Source organism: Pterocles gutturalis, unplaced genomic scaffold (genome assembly GCF_000699245.1).
Source record: "Pterocles gutturalis isolate BGI_N339 unplaced genomic scaffold, ASM69924v1 scaffold37824, whole genome shotgun sequence".
NCBI classification, from domain to species: domain Eukaryota; kingdom Metazoa; phylum Chordata; class Aves; order Pterocliformes; family Pteroclidae; genus Pterocles; species Pterocles gutturalis.
The window spans coordinates 34,047-52,754 of record NW_010134579.1 but is presented as its reverse complement, the minus strand read 5'-3'; the positions used below and the strand labels follow the sequence as shown (position 1 = coordinate 52,754).

The following is an 18,708-nucleotide window of genomic DNA, read 5'->3' as shown; positions in this document are numbered from 1 at the left end:
GGAAAGAGGCGAAGGCTGTAAAGGGGATAAAATGAAAGAGGACTTGAGGGTGTATCTGAATTTTGCCATCAGAGTGTTAAGATGTATTTTCCCTGCCCTAAAAGGGATAACTCACTACTTCTCTAGTAGGAAGGTTTTATTCATCAGAAGTGCTGGTGTTATCGCTACTTATAAAATATATTTGAGAATCAGCCTTTTGCCTTTGCAGTTTCATCTTTCACATTATATAACAGATACTTTTGAAAAAGCACCCTAGGGCATCTTCTTGCAGCTTCTCTGTTCCTCCCAAGTTCTTCCCACACAAGGAGCCTCAAATCAGTTGTTACATATTTCAAGTAGTATGGTTTGTGCAGCAAAGGTATTTCTCTGATTCTCTCCCAGATAAAACTATATATTTTCTAAATGGGGAGTGTGGTGTGGGTTTTTTTGGTGTTGTTGGGTGTGGGATTTTATTTTTTTTAAATGAGGAAAATGGCCTCAGGCTGTCTTGCATTGTTCTTCAGGTTTTCTGTTAAATGGCATGGCTTCACCCAGACACAGGTTGAAAACAGTGCAGCAAGATTATTAGCTATGCATCACTATCTTCTTTTTTTTAACAAACATAATAGCAACCAATGGCTGATGTGTGTAATCTGTAAGCTGTTAGTGTGATATCCTGGCTGAGCAGGCTTAATGTTGATGTTTTTGCCATTAGTATCGCAGGAGAGAATGTTTGAAGGCAGTGTACTTTTCCTTCATCTGTTAGTTTGTCTATTAAGAATAGTTCACTAAAGAGGTTTACCTTTACATTTGATCTCTGTTTGGATGGCTGGGAAGGGAGAAGTGTGGAAAACCTAATAAAAGAGCAAACACTGGTGCAAAAATATACCTGACTGCAGTTTAAAAGTAATTATATTGCTTAACTTGTCATAAATCAAGACATTTGCTAAAGTGTGAAGGCTAAGACATGAAATGGAATGTGAATTTTCTGCTCATAAATGGTCTTAACTTGCAAGGAAGTTTCTTTTGCTTTTCCTGATAGAAATACCCTGTGTCAAGAATAACTTACTTCTGTCAAGGTGGTTACGTTGCAGTTCTGTGTGACAGGTAAGCATAAATGGAATAATGGCTAAAATAATCACAGCTCCTGGAAAGGCAAGAGCAGCTTTCCCTGTTGGCTGTCCTAACTTTCCCCTAGCCTGCAGTACTTGGAACTGTGGATCTCTGAGCATCCCAGGCATGCCTGTGGCCTCACAGAGAGCCTCTGAGTCCTTATTGTACTTGGTTTGAGTGCAGGGGTTACCCACCTTAGTTAAATTTTGCAGACTTTGTGATGCCTTTCCTTCACAGGAGGAATTTTAAGGCTATGATACCCAAGAGCCCTGCTTGGTTCTCAGGATGTCTCCCTAAATTGTTGACCCTGACCCGTGTGTTTTGGGTCCCATTTTGTTCAGGGTGCTGTGGCGATGGAGCAGCCAGACTTCTGTTACTGTATTCTGCTTCTATAAACAGGTTTGGCCATTCTGTTTAAAACCACAGCGTTGCTTCAGTTTAAAACTGTGGAGGTGCTATATTGACTTTTGGGTTCAAATGTGTGTGTTTGAGTAAGGAGAGAGTGCTTGGGAGCTGAAGGGTCTAAGCACTGAGGAACCTTAGAAATCCAGCTGGTGGGGAAATGTCTTGTAGGGATGGACAAGCCCTCTTCCCCTCTCTTTCCTCAGGACCTTAAGCCTGCCAAGGAAGCTGTTCTTCCTGACAAAAGCTTGCCATCAGGAGGGGGAGATTGCCAGAGTTGCCTGTCCAGTGAAATCAGTAATCTGTCCCCTCAGTGGACTTGCTTTTTGCCAGAGCAAGGGGCATGAGCTGCTTCCCATTACGCCTTCTGCATGGGCATCCAAACTGTCCCTGGAAAGGGAAGCCATGTCAGCTGAGTGCCTGTGTCACTTACCCAGGGGCCATGCTGTGCTCTGCATAAGGCTTTTATTTCCAGTTCCACAGCCCAGCGTTTCTAAACAGTGCTGTCAGGTGGACCTGGTAGGCTACTCAGGAAGGAGTCAGGGTGTCCAGCCTGGCACCCTGGGGACCTGTCCAAGGGAGTTTAGGAAGCTCTGCACATAAAAGCTGTGGCTGTTAGCTGACTGAGTGCTGATGGGAGATGCAGAGATGAGCTAAGTGCCAAAGTCCTATTCTTCAGCTGTGTCAAGGTTTCTTCTCCCTCTCATTTTCCCTCCTGCCCTCCCCAGCATGTAATTCCTTTCCTGTTTTATTTTGACTGGTGCTCAGCTACATATTCCTTGAAGTGAAACCCTGTAGGCCTGTTATGATTTAACACTCCATATATAAATCCTTAGTAATTGTTACGAAATTCCCTTTACTACCTTTTCTTTTAAAGAAAAGGCAGCCTTGACTGCTTTTTCTTTCATTTAACACTTGAAAAGCCATTTGACGTGTTTTACAGTTTCTGCCTCGGATCATGTAAGCAAACTGCACTTGAAGTGCTAGGGTATTTTTTGCAATTCCTAATGACTTTGCTTTGGCTCTGTTTGGAATTAGAGTGGGTGTTTTAACTTGCTGTACAAGTGATGGCTGTAGGTGGATTTGGTAATAATGGTAATTAAGTTTTTCCTCTCAAAAGTATTTCCACAGTCTGCATCTTTCAGCTTGATGCCATTGCCCAGCAGCTACTTTACAGACAGCAAATCGCTTTTAAACACAAAGTTTGGGACATTGCATTTGAGGAAACAGGAGATCTATGGATTTTGCAGGAGGACAGTGAAGCTCCTCTTCAATTGTACAGACCATGTGATGGACAGTGGAAGGTAGATATTTTTGTTATGCTAACATCGTGAATGTTTTGTGTTGTCTTGAGGCCATAACAAAAATGGAGTAAACTATGTTCCATAGTTTAGAACTCTGTTCTTAATGGCACACTTCTCTGTGTCTTGAGACTGTGTAAAAGTCATAGACACATATCTCATTCTACTTCTCTCACCTGTGTATAACACAAAGCTGCTGAGAGTTTGTTACAAATACCAGTCTCTTCTCTGGTAAAGCTAACATGTGGCATAGTGGGATCAAGCAGAATGGTTGCCAGCCGTTGCACTCAGTAACTTAAACCATTGCCTGTGCTTTCTGTGTGCTATGCTTGATTATTTAAAAAAAACCACAGACCCAAAAGCAAAACCACAAAACAACAAAATCCCTTTGTGATTTGCTCCAAAGTGCTTTCCACACAGCCTTTCCTGTGCCTGCCTCTGAGGGATCCTTTGGGGGACAAGGCTTTCTGGGAGCATTAAGGGGATTGTTTTTCATTGAGAACAGGGAGTCAAATTTGAGAGGTGTGCTCTCAAGTTCTTTGTAATAGCCTCTTAAACAACTAGAAACACACTTGTTATCTTTTTAAGTCCCAGCTATTTATGGTATCGTTGCAAAGTGATTTTAAATGAAACTTCTAAGTATGTTCTTTGACCCTTACATGTTCCTTGTGATATTCCTTTTCCTCATAGTTTAGTAAGTGGGAATCCATTTTCTTCAAGCTGCAAAGCTTCCCCAGCAGAACACATGAACTCAGGACAGGTTTCTATCACAGTCCTGAAAGAAAGGAGCATAAAAGAGATCATAGAGGGCTTGGCTTACACTCGCTCTCTTTTCACTGTACTCATCTGGGAGCTGTTGCATTTTTCAGTGTGCTGTGAAACATGAGGTTATGTATTATTTCTGAAATATCATGCAGCGTTCCTTCTTTTCCCAGCCTGTAACTGACGACAAAGGATTACAGAAGATGTCAAAATATCTTCAAGACAACTGGACAGTGTATGAAGGTGAGAAAATTGTCCTCAAGTCCCAGGAAATGCAATTTTTACAGCTAAAGCATAAGATTTAGGTGCAAGTTCAGAGTTCAGGTCAGGTCAACTGGCAGTTGAAGTTACTTCATCTTTCGGTTTTCTCAGTTGCATTACTCGGTATGGTGTGGAAGTTAGTATAGATCATGAAATGTGTTTAGGTTACTGTTATCACAAAATGATGTAGGTATTTAGATCTGAATTACAGCACTATAACTGTTTTAACTGAACACCTCATCACAGGAATTGTTTTAAATGCCCTATGACAGAGCTGGTGGAGTCTGTCTTACTACTGCAATATCAAATACTGTTGTTTGTTGTCTTATCTCTTAACTGTGCATGACCCTATCAGAAGTACAGCAGAGATAGTAAGAATGGAATAGCCATGGGAGGAGCAGCTTTGCTGTAAAGAAATGGCCATTCGGGTCCACCTTGGCAGGGGGGATTATGTGGAGCTTGCTGTGGCTGGAGGGTCTGACCCTGGATGGTATCAAAAGGGAGGAACTTGATCGGTGTCAGGGTTGGTTCATTTTATTCTTGATTTTTGCCCCACCCCCAGTCTCTGGCAGAAAAATAATAATATGGTTTACTAGTTCAGAAGCACCCTATGTTTCCAGAATTTGTTGTATTTAAAAATCACCCAGCTTTATCTAGAAGCTGAAGTTCTGGCAGTGGTGGTTGCAGGGTAGAGAATGGTTGTGGCATGTGCTAGTGGATGTCTCATTATGTACACAGAGTTGATTAATTGAAATTTCTCTCCTGTACTTTGCTGGGAGACTGGGAACCTTCCTTAAAAAAGGTGTTAAAGTCCCCACCGGTCTTTTGACCTGTTCTTGGTGGTCATACATGAAGATGGAAGAGTTGCAGGAATGTGCAATCTAATGTGAAGTCTTCTTAATATCTAGTATTGGATGTCATAGGGTCTATCTGTAATTAAGTTGGTCATTAAGTTGTCATTAAGTTGGTACAGTCTTTGAAATCTAAGAGGAAGTCAGGTACTCCTTTGGAAGGGAGAGTGTTTGCATGTAGATGTTGCAGAGTTGATAGTTAACAGCTGCGCAGATGATTAGAAGTATGAGGTCTGACTGAAAATGAGCAATAGAGAAGTAAAAAGGGCAGGCAGGGGAAGAGGTTCTGAGCATAATTAGCCAGTGTAGCAAATTACTATGGTACACGGTAGCTGGCTGCATCTGCAGCTGGGAAAGGAGGACTGCTCAGATGACAGGGTCTATTATTGTTAATTAGTAAGGGGAGGCTCATTTGATGAGCACTTATTCCAGTGCATAATTAGTGCTTGAAAAGGTAGTTATTTATTTTAGAAAAGGTGATCATTGTAGTGTTTAAACCCAGTCTTAATGCCTGCATATTGTCCTTTTATAAACTTGTTTCACCTGATTGCTGATTCTGTGGGATTTAAGATGCATAGGTCAATCTTGAAGTACACTTTGAACAGTTTGACGTTCTGTTATAGCTGATCCCAGATAAAGAACAAGATTTGGTGCAGACTGAGCAAGTAGGGACTAGCATGGATATTCAAACAGGCAGCACACAATTTCTTCCAGGGCCAAAGGCCAATAAATTGGTTACCATGTGAATGCAAGACCCTCAAAAGTAAAAGCATGTGCTTTGCTCAGTACCAGCAAGGGAAAGTTGCTTTGTTTGTCTGCCAAGAAACAAGGGGATGCTGTATGTACATTACTCTGGAGTAGCACACTAGCTTCAGGACCAAACCCTAGCAAATACTGGATTTCCTTGCATTTGCCCTTTAAGATCAAGAATTTTTGGAAGTGGGAAAAGGTGAGAATACAAGGACAACTAGAGGTAACTGGCTTTGTCAGGTTCCATTCTAACAATTTTTAGAAATGCGGGCCTAGTCAGCTGGTCTTGTTCTGTATTCTCTACACGAACAATCAGATTTGGGTTTTTTTGGATAGCAGTTAGTTCCCTGTTAAACTTGTCTAAACGTACAGTCTTGGAGATGGTGTGATGAGTGTTATGCTGAATTTGTAGAAGGTGTTAACAGAACTATCAGGGTGAATATTTAGAAATGTGTACATGCTGTAGGACATAACTGTTTGAAATCTACTTCTTTGGGCTTCTTTTAATACTCAAGGAGACAAGTCAGATAAGCACAGTTAGGTAGCATACACCCTTTGCACTACTTGGGTCTTGGGAAACAACTCCAATGGGATGTCTAAAATAAGTTGCAAGAGCAGTCATTTTAAAAACGGAAGCCTTGAAGTCTGTAGGTGTCCAACATGTAAAGAGAGCTGTGTGTCCTCTTCGCTTCACTGTCAAGTGCTTGCCTCTGTGCATATTTTTTAGCCTAAAACTTGTCTGTGTGAACGCAGGACAGATGCTTACCAACACAAATCAAGCTTACACAGTGTAAATGCTGATCTTTAATAAAGTGGATAGGACCACAGTAAATGAGCTGAAATATCACTATCTAGAATTACAGTCCAGGAAGTAACTGATGAAACAGCTAAGGGAATTAACACTTGTCTTCTGTTCTTGCTTTGCCCAATTGCAGCTTTTGTTGGCGCAGAGAGCCACTACAGCAGTCTCTACAAGGCTTCATTTGATAACATGGCCGCCGACTTAGAGACGAAGGAGGAAAGGTTACAGCAGCAGAGAAAGAAAAGGCAGGATCTGCAACGTGGTTCAAATGGACAAACAAAAAAGATAAAGACAGAAGAATCATCACTATGACACTGTTTGTAACTTTTGCCTGGCTGAAAGGAACTGATCTGACTGCAGACTGTTTTTAAATGTAAAATGAATTATGGAAGAAGACTGGTTTAAACTTTTATTCAGATTCAGGTTTTCAGGTAGCCTGATATGACAATATCCTGGTTGCAGCAGATAATGCATTTACAATATGCCTAAGCTTCTAGCAGCATACAAGTGTTAGTGGTTCAGTCCTAGGAATCTCTAATGCATGATATATATATGAATATTGGAGATGATATTTTCCTTGGAACAGGATTTTCTTATTGCCTGTTGTGTTCAGGCCTTTTCCTTCAGGTGGAAGTGCACTGATTAAAGTTGATGTCATTTTTTTTGTTTGTTTCTGTTGGTTTTTTTTAAACTTTTAAAAAGGTCTGTTAGTTAATGTAACCAGCTTAGTGTACCTGGCTATGGGCAAAGGAATGTAGCAAAATTCTTGCTGTATATGAGAGGTTTTAGCTGAGACTTTGCCATCTGTTTTTACCCTTTACCTTGAGCTATATGGTAGGGATTCTGCCTAGCTTCTGATCCATTGCTTCTTACTTGTGGCATATTTCTATAAGACAAAGTGGAAGAATAGATTGTATACACTGGAAAGTGTATGAAATGTGTCAGTCTACTTGTGTTATTGGACGATCCTTCTATTGCAATATGATCCTAGTGTGTCTGTGAGAATGATTGGAGAGGCCTATGAGCAAAACTTGGAGTGAGTTTGGCTTTTTTCAGCAAGAACTCTTTCATGTTGCAATTAGCCAAGAAATAGATTTTTTTTTTTTGAAAAGTTATCAGTAAGAGCCTTATGGGATCATTTGTTGCTTCATCACGGGGCAGAAGATTATGTGTACATCTACCAGATGGTGCCATGTCTGTATGGAATATGATGTACTTCATAAAACCAGGTGTAGAAATCTGTACAATTCATAAAAAGTATTCAGAATTAGCCTGTGAACCATGAGTAGTTCTCTAGGTCTCTTTATGTAGCTGTCCTCTCTGGAGTATCTGGACACTTACAAATTTTGCCCTCAAATTTTAGTTACACTAATGTGTAAGACATTCTTGAGCTGTAGCTTGTTTTGAGAATACGAGTTGTTCAGCAGTGAAGCAGAACTTAGTGCTTATATCTCTTCAGAATTGCAGTCCTTGCCCTTACTGTGCGTTCCAGAGGCCATGAGTCTCTCATGCTGTAGGATGTCACATGAATTTTAATATTACTTCTGTTTGGAAGTGCCTCCTTAAGGATAGAGCATTGAGTGCATTAGTACAGAGCCAGTCCTTCACATCCAGGGTTTGATTTCTTTTGGTGATTACTTTTAAGTAAAAAAGCTTCTGCCTTGGCAAAGGTCTCTTTGGACACAAATTGTGAAGCATCAAGAGTGGTATTGTCTGTTCTGGTTAAAAGTCTCAATTCTGGCAGGAGCTGCCTTGGCACAAATAAAATATGAAATAGTTTCTACTACATGTACAGTCATATGACATAAGAATGCAGGGTCATGTCCACAAAAATTGTGGTCTCGTGTAGGACTTCAACCCACTCTGTCCAATATCCACATATGAGGGATCTTAAGCATCTTGTTTGGGTATCGCCAAATCAACTGAGTGCTCCTGGATTTTGCTGGGTCTTGGGCAAAGGAGAAGGTGGTAGGTAGGTATGTTTGGGCTTGATGAGTTTTGCCCCCTCAGGTACAATAACTTGAGATAAATGGACCTGAATTTACATAATCTGGAGCAAAGACTTTTGAGATAGTATGTTTTGCTGTCTTTCAAGAGAGTGCCTGAACCAGCATGCTGACCGGGTGGAGTGGCTTGCTTGGAGACCCAGACCCATGAGGGGGTTATTGTCTGAGCACCACAAGTGAAGGCTTTTGTGCTATGTGGGGTCCTTGCTGTGTCTTGGGAGTTGGCTTGGGTAGTTTCATTTATACTGTTGACTGGTGAGGACCTCATTCTCATACAGAGAGGATCACGTTGCCCTTTGCTCTGGGAAGGTGTCTGTCCTTACCAACGCCATATTAGAAGCCATTATTTCTGCTGTGCACCATTGTATATGTATACATCTGTAATGTCATGTAAGTGGAGCAAAGGCTTTCTTATACCTAGGTTGGGAATGTGGTAAAAGACTTAAACTAAGAGCTCAAATGCAGGTGTGAGGCACAGCTGCTTGGTTTGCTGACAATTTGTAGCCTCTCCTCCAGTGGAAGATGTTGAATGTCAGTAAACGGAGCTCAACAGCAGGTAGGCAAATTTGCTGGTATTTGTCTACATCCCACGTTGAACAGAAGCTAGGATTATGAAACTGTGTACTGTCAGTCTTCTGAAGGACAGTTGCATATGTGAGATTAAAACATTTGACTGTATCTGGAACAGTAAATACTTTGGTATGGCACTGGTGATGCACGTTTTTCTTGGTCCTCAAGAAATGATGAGAAACTGCCATCTGAGGTGCTTGATATTGTGGCTGGGAATGGTGAATTGGAGACCGAGATACCTGCTGTGTGCTGGAGGTTATTAAAACTGTGAAGTTCTTGTATTCGTCTAATTTAAGAGGGGGTTTTTGGAAAGCAGTTGGGGAAGCAATTAAGGAAACTCCAGCCCCAGGGTGTAGCTTTGTGATTGTTCAGGTGAGCAGATTGGTTGTGCACAGATTAAGTAGTATGATCTTACCAAAAACAGGCCAGTACTCACACTGCTTGTGAACTAGACAGGAGAGGAGGAAAAAGCTCCAACTAACCTTTTTGCTGGCTGTTGGTAAAGAAATTATTCTTTACTCAGCATTAAGCCTGCTGATACATGTATCAAACTGCAAAATTTTTGAATTACTTTGAATCTGTAGCAGGAGTCTGTATTGGATCATTTCTGCAGGTGATGAGGTAATACTGTTTTCGAAGTGGTGGCATGAGCCAAAGGCAGGTGTGTTGTTGGGGGGCGGGGTTTGGTTTTTTGTTTTTTGTTTGTTGTTTTGTTTTTGTGTCATCATACCATTATTTTATCCAGGTCATCTGAGATAATGAGGGCTGGTCCTAAGAATTGCTGCTGATGCCCTTATCTGAGCATGGAAGAGTCGCAGGGATGCTGGAGTCTGTGAGCTTGTGGGGCTTTCCTCTAGGGTCTGACAGGGCTAGAGAGGTTTCTGTCCAACCCTACCTTCTCTTCAGCAGCTTTGATGTTGGATGTTATGTGTTAGGAGTCCATGTGCATAAACAAAACCATTTGCTCACAGAGGAGGAAAATCTTTGGAGGAGGACATTGGTAACTAATTTCAGTGGGTTGGTTGCAGATCCTATATGGGGGTTCAGCATGAATGTTGGAATTGTTACACTTCTAAAAGATAAGAGGCTGCCATGTTGGCAGTTCCTATCCCTGAGGGATATTTTTCCTCAGCTGTTTTCTCAGCATGGGGTAGACCTTGGCACTGATCTTCGCTGGCTGCAGGGTGCTCTTGTCATCCTCACTCTGCCTGCTGTCCTGGAAGAAACCCAAAATTTCTTCCAAGCCTTGAACTTGTGACAGATCATGGCGTATGGGTGTGACATGAGATGTGATATCTGGCAGACAGTTCAGACTTTTTTGTTCTTTTTCCTGCAAATTTTCCTTTCCTATTCCATTTCATGTTTCCTTTTCTGCATGCAATAGTTCCTGAGCTTAAGTTGTGAGGCTGTGCATATCTGTGGACTGCTTTGAAGGGTGTCTGAAGAGTGATCAGAGGAAGGAAACTTGCTGGAAGGTCTAAATCCACTGTAGTGTGCCGACGCCTTGGATGGAAAATCATTTAAAAGAAGTGAATACCACTACTACAAAGAGTGAGACAACACTCCTCTCTGTGGTATTTGAACGATTTATTTCTAGTGGTTAAACCTGATGTTGCTTGCTTGTGTTTATTTTCTGAATGTGAACCAAAGCGTGTATGTGTGCCTAGCAAAAAGGAGATGTGTCAACTGGGGTGTAATTTTACAGAAGTGGGAATCCTCAAAACCATTGTGAGGGGTGTTTTTAGACCATGTAAGTTCACCCCATGCTTCCCTAGACTCTCTGTGGGTTTTGTGCAACTCCCCCGCTTCTCTTCCTGAGCACTGACAATCCAAAGAGCCTTTAAAAATCCAGGTAAGAAAGAAGTTGAAGCAATACTGAGTTTCTTTTCCTCAACATTTTAAACCAAAACATATGCTTCCTACCTCCATTGTTGGGATTTCACTGAAACCCCTTCAGCAACACACTGTTGAACACAGTGATCTTTTATCTGTCATAGCAGGAAGGAATCCTAATCAAACACAGCCCAGTAGCATGCTTTAGAACAATCCTTACAAAAGCTAATTTACTCTATAAACACAAATGTCTGTAAATAAAAGTGTTCCTTTCTTTAAAAAGAAAATCCTGATACAATAGAGTTGCTTTACCCTCAGTCAAATAAAAAGTTGCTGCAAATTTCAATAGACTCCAAAAGTCTGCTTCAGCTTTCTCTGCTCTTTGCTGAAATATTTTGTATGAAGTGCTTTGATCTGAAAAGCCCTATGGGCTTAACTCTTAACTGGTTGTCCCTGCTGCCGTCAGCCCTGTGGTGTGAACAAGGCCAGGATGACTCAGCTGAGCATGGTAGTTCACAAATGAGAAAAAGACAGGCTGGATGTGATTTGTCAATAGTTGTAGATATAGAGGCTGGAAAGAAAAAAGGCTAGAGAGCTGAATGGCTTTAGAGGCCAACAGATCTCGATTTCCAATGTATTTGCACAAGTTATCGTGCACTTCTGAACACCAGGGGTGTGGAAAGTCCTGCAAGAACTAGTAAAAGGCTCTTCCACTCCTCAAGTGGGTCATTGCTTGATACCCCACATCAGCACTTTTTTATCCAGTGACCTTCTGAACATCCCCTTCCCTCAGTCAGGTCAAGGTCAGAGCAGAAATTCTGTGTAAAAAAAATCTCTTGGGGACTAACGTGACCCTGGAAGGCTAAGGAGCATCTGAGGGATAAACGAAGGGCTGCAAGGATATGAAATGTCCCTGCAGAAGGCAGGGACCTGCACATGAAGGCTGTGGCTGAAGGCACACCTGCATGAATGTGTGGGTAGTGAGTTCTCCCAGGTCGGTACTGACTGACCTGGCACGTGGCTGCTTTGAGGAGAGGAGCAGGGCGCAGAGCGCAGCCCAGCAGCAGCCTACGGTTGTCCTGATCTCCACCCCTGCCACTCAGAACAAGAACACTCAGGCTTTTTTTGCTCTGCACTATGATTGTTTTCATCTTTGCTTTTCTTCCTAGCATCATCCTTTGCTTTAGTCTGTGTTACCCACCCCAGCAGGGGCTGCGGCAGTGGTGGTTCTTCTGGGAACCTTTGAGCGCAAGCTGCATTTTGGTGCTCAGGTCCCCAAGCAGCAGCATTACACCTTGGGGCCAGTGCTGGGGACACCGTGCCCAGCGTGTGGGCAAGTGCAGCTCACCACCGATGGTGATTGCCCAAGTCTCATGTGTAGCGTGTGACACTCGGCAAGCCTGTGGTGTAATGCCACCGCATCCTGCAGGGATTAGCAGCTAAAATCCATCAAAGCTAATCTCAAAATTGAGCTACCCTGGCTATGGGTGCCTCAGAGGCTGGACCACAGCTGTGGGTAACAATTATGCAGGTGAAGAATGTGTTGTGTGACGTGATCCTTTGTGTTCAAGACAGTTCACAGCACCAGTAATATATTTCTTTTAATACTATATTTTCTTCCCCCCTTCCTTTTCTGTTAATAGGGATAATGGATGTGTGTTTGTGCATGTGTAAGACAGGTGTTCCTGGGTGCATACTTTGAATATCTGAGAGCAGCTACCCCCCTTTTTCTAATCAGTACTTCCAGCCTCAAGTCTTAACAACTTTTGGTAAGAGTTTATTAAAATGAGTGGGACTGATGTTCATTGGATATGGAAGTTAGGTACTGTTGGTTGTTTAATTCAACTTTTAATTCAAACAGTATGTGATAGCTAGATGGATATATTTACCTCAGAGAATCAGCATGAAGCAAATATGGGTAGAAGCAAATATGACATTAACACAGTTACGGAGGCCCCCTGTTCCTATTAAGAGCGAGGCTCTCCCTCTTCGTGGAAGAGCTTTGTATTTCTCATTCACTTGTCTGAGATTGATCAGTTTTACATCTACAAGCAGGATATAGTATTTCTGTATGTTGCCCATAGGGATACAGAGAAGAATTGAATAGTCTCATCTGGAATGGAAGTTTTAATTTTGGACTGTCAGACCTAGTCATATACATATATAAATACAACAAACAAAAAATCCCAGCCATTATTAGGAGACCCAAAGTACTTTCTAACAAAAGGTAAGGAGACTGTACCTTGTATTGTATCTTGCTGTCATCCTTTGGCTTAAACTTCACTTGTATGTGGGAAGAGAACAACACTTATTAAACAGCTTGTGGCCCTTGCCCCTCTTGGTCGGGGTGGGAGGAGAAGGGGACAGCCTAAATGCTGTGTGACAGCCAGGGAGCAGCATATGCAGGCACTGTTGAGTTTTCTATGCCTTGTGTTACAGAAAAGAGTAGGGTGTAAGCAAGTAGCTGTTGCTGTTAATCCTTTCTGAAGTGGCTATTGGGGAAAGGCGGTTATGAAACACAGTACTCAATGTGAAAAACACCAATTAAAACACCCATTTCAGCATTACATCTACGCAGGTTTTTAGGCGTGTAGCTTGATTAAGTACTTGTACATCTGTGTTGTAACCCACTAGGGTTTTGTGCTTTTAAATATGAACTGTGTTACTATATTTTTCTCATCAGCATGTTGTCAAGATGACAGCATCCAGTATAAATTCTAGTTAGTTCTCTGCAATGCTGGGTGTCTTGGATTTCTCCATTGACTTTTTCCCTTTATAATTGCAGTATTTCACATTGCAGTGCTTCCTTTGCTCTCTAATATTCCAAAGCTCAAGAAAGGTAGGATGAGACACACCAGCTATTTAAATAAAAAACAACATTGGTCTGATTTTTTTTTGCTATGTCCTGGTCTATCCAAGAATTCATATAATCTATGTACCATTTAGATTTACCTCAAATAATTCATCATCATATCTAAGGCCAAAAGTATTCAGCAAACAAACCAGCCATTAGGAAGTGAAGGCTTCTTATCTTCAAGGAAATAATAATTGTAATAATTAATCACTGTCTTAAGATTTGCATGTCCTGCATTTCTGGAATACTTTACCAAGAAATTCTGTTTTTTAAACAAGGCAGAACTGTTTTGTGTCAGGCAGCTTCTAGGAAGAACAATAAAAATGAAACAGCAGTTCTCAGTTTTCCTGAAATTTCTTAAGAGAGTTTCTTTAGAGAGAATAGTTTCTACCTGCTTGTTTTAATACAAAGATATGGGAACTTTTGTCATTATGTCACAAGGCTGAGTTTTCAGCCTTTTCCCACTCTTGCCACTGCCTTCATTAAAAAACAAAAAACCCCCTGAGACCCAAAAAATAGAAATGGAAAAAAACCCCCAAACAAACCAACAAACCCTTAGAACAAAAGACCCCAGTGATCTTGCTGTGCTCAGAGCAAAACCAGCTACATGAGATTTTAAATTGCTTGTCAAAAATAGTCATATCAAGTCAGGCTCTGTCCCTTCTCTACACTCCATGGTACCGCCAGGAGGAAGTTTCAGCCATGTCTTTTTTTGTTCTGGTTTGGTTTTGTAGCTCAGCACAGGTAGGATCTACAGTAAAAACAAATAACAGGAGAAAAATCCTCCTGCCTGTCTCACCTTTGCAGCTATAGGAGTGCTCTGCATAAAACGTTGATGGCTTAAAACTCAAAAGCGCTCGTTGGTCAGGTGCAGCAGCTTGGGCAAACAGTTGGGTATAGCAGCTCCATTTGGATGTGTCAGGTACCAGCATGGAAAAGCTGCTGCTGCATTTTTTGCTTCCTGTTAATAAGCAGTGGGTCTGTTTAGGAAGACACTGAAAATGGATTAGATAAATCTAAAAGCAAGAGGGTTTTTCACCCTATCTGCTTTTTTTTTTTTTTTTGTGGGGAAGTCCAACAGACTGCAGTGTTATCTAGATAGCATAGGGAAAATCCCATGCATGAATTAATAACAACTACTGCAGTGGTAGGAGGTTCCCCGTTCACTTAACTTGGTTCACTTTACTGGCAGTGCTTCTCCTGAACTGGTCCACCCAGCTGGTGGCACAGTGCTATCTAAAGCTGTGCAGCCACTACCCACACCCAGTTTACGCTGGGCAGGCTCCCTGTTGGGACAGAGCAAGCTCGTCTCTTCCTGCAACATATCACGTAGACTCAGCCCATTCTGCTTGGGCTGAATGAGGTTCCTCAGGGCCTTAAACCAAAGGGCATTTCATCCTGGTGAGCACTGACCGCTTGGTTTTAGCCCCGGCAGGAGGAAGGGCCACTCCTTTTGGCAGGGACACAGCTGACCCACCCTGCAGGGGGTGGTACTTTAATGAGCCCTTACACACCCAGGAGGTGGTAAAGTCTGGGAGCATGACCCTGCAATGGCGTTTCTCCCCTGCCCCCTGGGCAGCAGTAGTCAGTGATTTCCAGCTCATATCCTTGCGGTTAGTGAAGTACAACCCCATTTACAGGGAAAGTCTTTCCTAGGCAGGGTAAAGGCACCCTGGTTTTTGCCCCAGCGTGCTTTGCTTTGCCCCACTCGTGTGTTTAATGGACTCTTTGCACTTAACTGAGCTGAGCACAGTGTTCCCAGCTCAGCTCATCCGCTTCCAATAAAAATATGCGATTGAGGATTAAAGCATATCTAAATTAGCCTTATTTAAAATCAACAGATAAGCTGAACATGAAGGAGCAACATGAGGCCCAGCAAGATCTAGGGGAGGAAGGGAAAATTTCTTGGGATCGAAGCTTCCAGCCAAGCTCCTTTGAGAGGTGAACAGGTCACCTCTATAGTTATCTAGCAGGCTTCTGTCCAGGTGCAAAGGAGCTGCATCAGCCCCTCCATGCTCTGCCATGGCTGGGATTGGTGCTATCGACAAACCTTTCCTGAACTACAGCAGAAGAAACATGCTGTGACCGTCATTGCCACAAGCCAAGCAAGAAGCTTCAGCTGAAAAAAACGCAAATGGTCTTGCACTGGCAACTTAATTTTGGAGAAATGTAATTAGTGATTGGGTTCTGCATCCCTATGACTTTCCTGACTTCTCTCTCGGATCTCTTGGAGACCAAAGATGGCACCAGCGCTGTGTTCACACATAGAGGTTAATGAGTAGGACCTACATGAGGAATGAGGGTGGGAGAAGGAGTCTGCTGTTGCTGCAGAACTTTCAGCATCATCAGAGCACTGTCATCTGCTGTCATCTGCTTACTCATCCTAGGGCGTGTATTGTAAAAAACTTTGTTCCTTCCTCTTACCATTTGAATTCCTTTATGTCCCATTTTGGATTATGCAGTCAGCTCCTTGAGGTAGAAACCATGCTTCTCTTAACATTTGCAGACTGCCCAGCAATTTGGGGCTACTGCAGTAGGAAGTCTTCTTCCAGCAGAAGAAGCGAGATTATAAGTGAAAAGAGAATTAATGGCAGCTACTCTCACTTCTCCTAGGAAAGGGAGACACCCTTTTCCATTTTATCCTTACAGTTATCTCTTTACTGATGGAACATGGTTATCCCTTGAGAAAGCTGGATGAATTTTAAACAAAGTTACTGTTTTATAGACCCATGTGGATAACCACTGTAGAATTGTCCTTATTAAAGCTAGGCCGAGGAAGCAGTGTTTATGTTTGATAGGTATAGTCTAAGGTTTGAGGTCAGAGTTGCGGGGTCGATTCACATCGGAGACCCTTGCTAGGATCTGTGATGGCTGTAAAATTGCCAACTGGTTGATCTTAACTTCATCTAGAGGAAGAAAATACAGGTGGTCTCAGTGTTGAGAGGGTAAGTGTTGACTCCATCTTTAGCTGTTGTGACTTTAGTGGCCGTGCAGCTTGCTTGTCCTTTTGGGGAGCTGCACCTGTGGGGCCACTCAGAACTGGAGCTTATGGGTGGCGATGCACTTTACTTATGGAATCGTATTCCTGGCAGAGACATTTGAAGTGATCAGGGGCTTTTACAGACATACAATAGTTACAAGAGTTGTTTATTGCCAGCACCACGTAATCACTGAGAATAGTGGCTGTTATCCTCCTCAGCCTGCTAACTCCTTAAGAATCAGAAAATGGGAAAAAAATTGCCTAATTTTCTTCTCTGATCCTCTCTTGGCAGTTCTTTAACATAATGGTCATGCAGTTGGAAGATAAGAGATCGATGTGGGTGCCATCCAAGGGCTTTCAATATGTTTTGCGAAAGGCCTGCTTGGTGCAGCATGTTCCAAAGATGGAGAGTCATTTCAAATTATTGAATTCCCTTCACCTGTAAAAAGACAGACATCATTAATATTATTCTAGGACATTTTGAACAGTAAGTACCAGCATGAAAAGAAGTGTCAGGCTCCTATATGTTTCCTTGTTATTATAGTGCTTTTACATAAATGAAAATACATTTAGATGGGCTAAAAAGGGGTTCTTAGTGGAGTAGGGTAGATAATAGTATAATTCAGAAAAAATGAGAAACTGGAGAACATAAAAGGTTTCGTATTTGAACAATATGGGAAGTGGATGGAGATGATGCAAGCTAATAAATCCATTTCTGGGCAGAAGAGTTTATAATCATGTCTGATGTAAACACCACAGCCATCACGCAGCATAAAACAGTACACCTGTTAGGCCTGTGCATCTGCCATTCTTGCATGCACTGAATACTTAATTGGCATTTTGTCTGATGAGGCTGGTATGAAAATTTGTATGCAAATCTGACTGCCAAACCCACTTTGTTAAATTCTGTATTGCAACTTGAAAAACATACCAACAGTGTGAAGGCATTTAACTCTTGTATCCAGCTGACCAGTGCTGCTTATTTTCTGCACTGGTTACTTGGCAGTAACGTCCAGCACATTGTTCCTTAGTTAGGCCAGTACAGTCCTCAGTCTTACTCTTTAAATGCAAAGCCCAGGTAAGGAGTGCCAATGTCCTATCTATCTCCCTCTGGCTTTGCAGTGCCAGCTCTTACCTCCATTGCTGTGGGAGCTACATGTTGCATGGATCCCGTGCAACAGGAGGTCCTCATCGTGGATTCCACTGCCCTTCCTAAGCTTGACACCCCCCAGTCTTAGCAGCACTGGCAGAGCAGATGTGTGCAGCCTCAAACCTGGGACCCCCTCCCCCTCTAAGAAGGCTGGGGGTAAATCTGGGGCCATGGGATGGGGATTTTGAGGGTGCTGAGTTTGCTCTTCCTTTTGCTATGCTGCATCTCTGCTGCAGGGGCTAACACTGGCCTGGCAGCTGCCAGCTTCCCTATGTGTTAGTGTTGATAGCAAGGTCACAGCCATGCTGCCATCCCTAGAAGTATCCCACCTTGGTCATTGGCATGTCTAGCACCCAAAAAAAGGTGAGATGTGCAACTGTGGTGCTTCAAGGGGGATGGTCTTGCTGGAAGTGCAGACTGGAGCATAAGCTCCCCTTCTTGCAGACCAAAACGCTCTTGCTGTGCACTGAGGGAAGTGGTAAAAGGGCTTAGCTGCTGGTCACCCTCTAGTGCCTACTGTGATACCTCCTACTCCTCTGCTGGGTGAGGAAGGAACAGGGAACCCCACAGCACAGAGCATCTATGTCTAGCTATGCTGCCAGTCCACCTGGTGCTAAAAATACAGCAACAGTTGGGATAGGAGAGTCAGGGTAGCATGTGCACATGTACCCAGGGCTAATCCAAGCACTTCTATCTGCTCTTGATTATCTGGCTTGTTTACAGAGAAGCTGATTTTCCAGGCCAGTAGTTGGAGGCACCTGCCTGCAGCTTCAGGAAGGCTGCACTGTGTAAATGCACATTTAGAGGGCAAATTCTAATATAACTTACAGCGGTGAAACCAACTTTTTACTGAGCTCTAGACAAGGCAGGGCTCAAAAAAAAAAAAAAAAATCAGGCAAACTTTATCTGGCAAAACAGGCTTTGATTTTGACTCCACTGTATCAAGAGCAAATCCTCCCGTGCAGTGCAGTGCAGGATTCACCTCTATTTTGAAAGAATGTCCCAGGGGTTATTATTCTCTTTTACAGTCTGCAAACACCATTCTTACTCTGCAAACTTTGAGTTCCTCTTGTAAGTCACGCCACCGAATCCCC

The 18,708-nt window shown here is 42.6% G+C and overlaps 1 protein-coding gene across 1 annotated transcript in view; it reads left to right on the top strand.

The window, feature by feature from the left end:
- Positions 1–6,533, top strand: part of WDR4 (WD repeat domain 4) — a gene marked incomplete at its 5' end in the record, with an annotated part of 19,026 nt that extends 12,493 nt beyond the window's left edge. Inside the window, 4 exons of the mRNA XM_010081639.1 lie at positions 1,022–1,086; positions 2,615–2,798; positions 3,731–3,800; positions 6,355–6,533. Coding sequence (XP_010079941.1) covers positions 1,022–1,086; positions 2,615–2,798; positions 3,731–3,800; positions 6,355–6,533 — 498 coding nt within the window. The remainder of the gene's footprint in view (positions 1–1,021; positions 1,087–2,614; positions 2,799–3,730; positions 3,801–6,354) is intronic.
- Between the last annotated feature and the right edge of the window lie 12,175 nt (positions 6,534–18,708).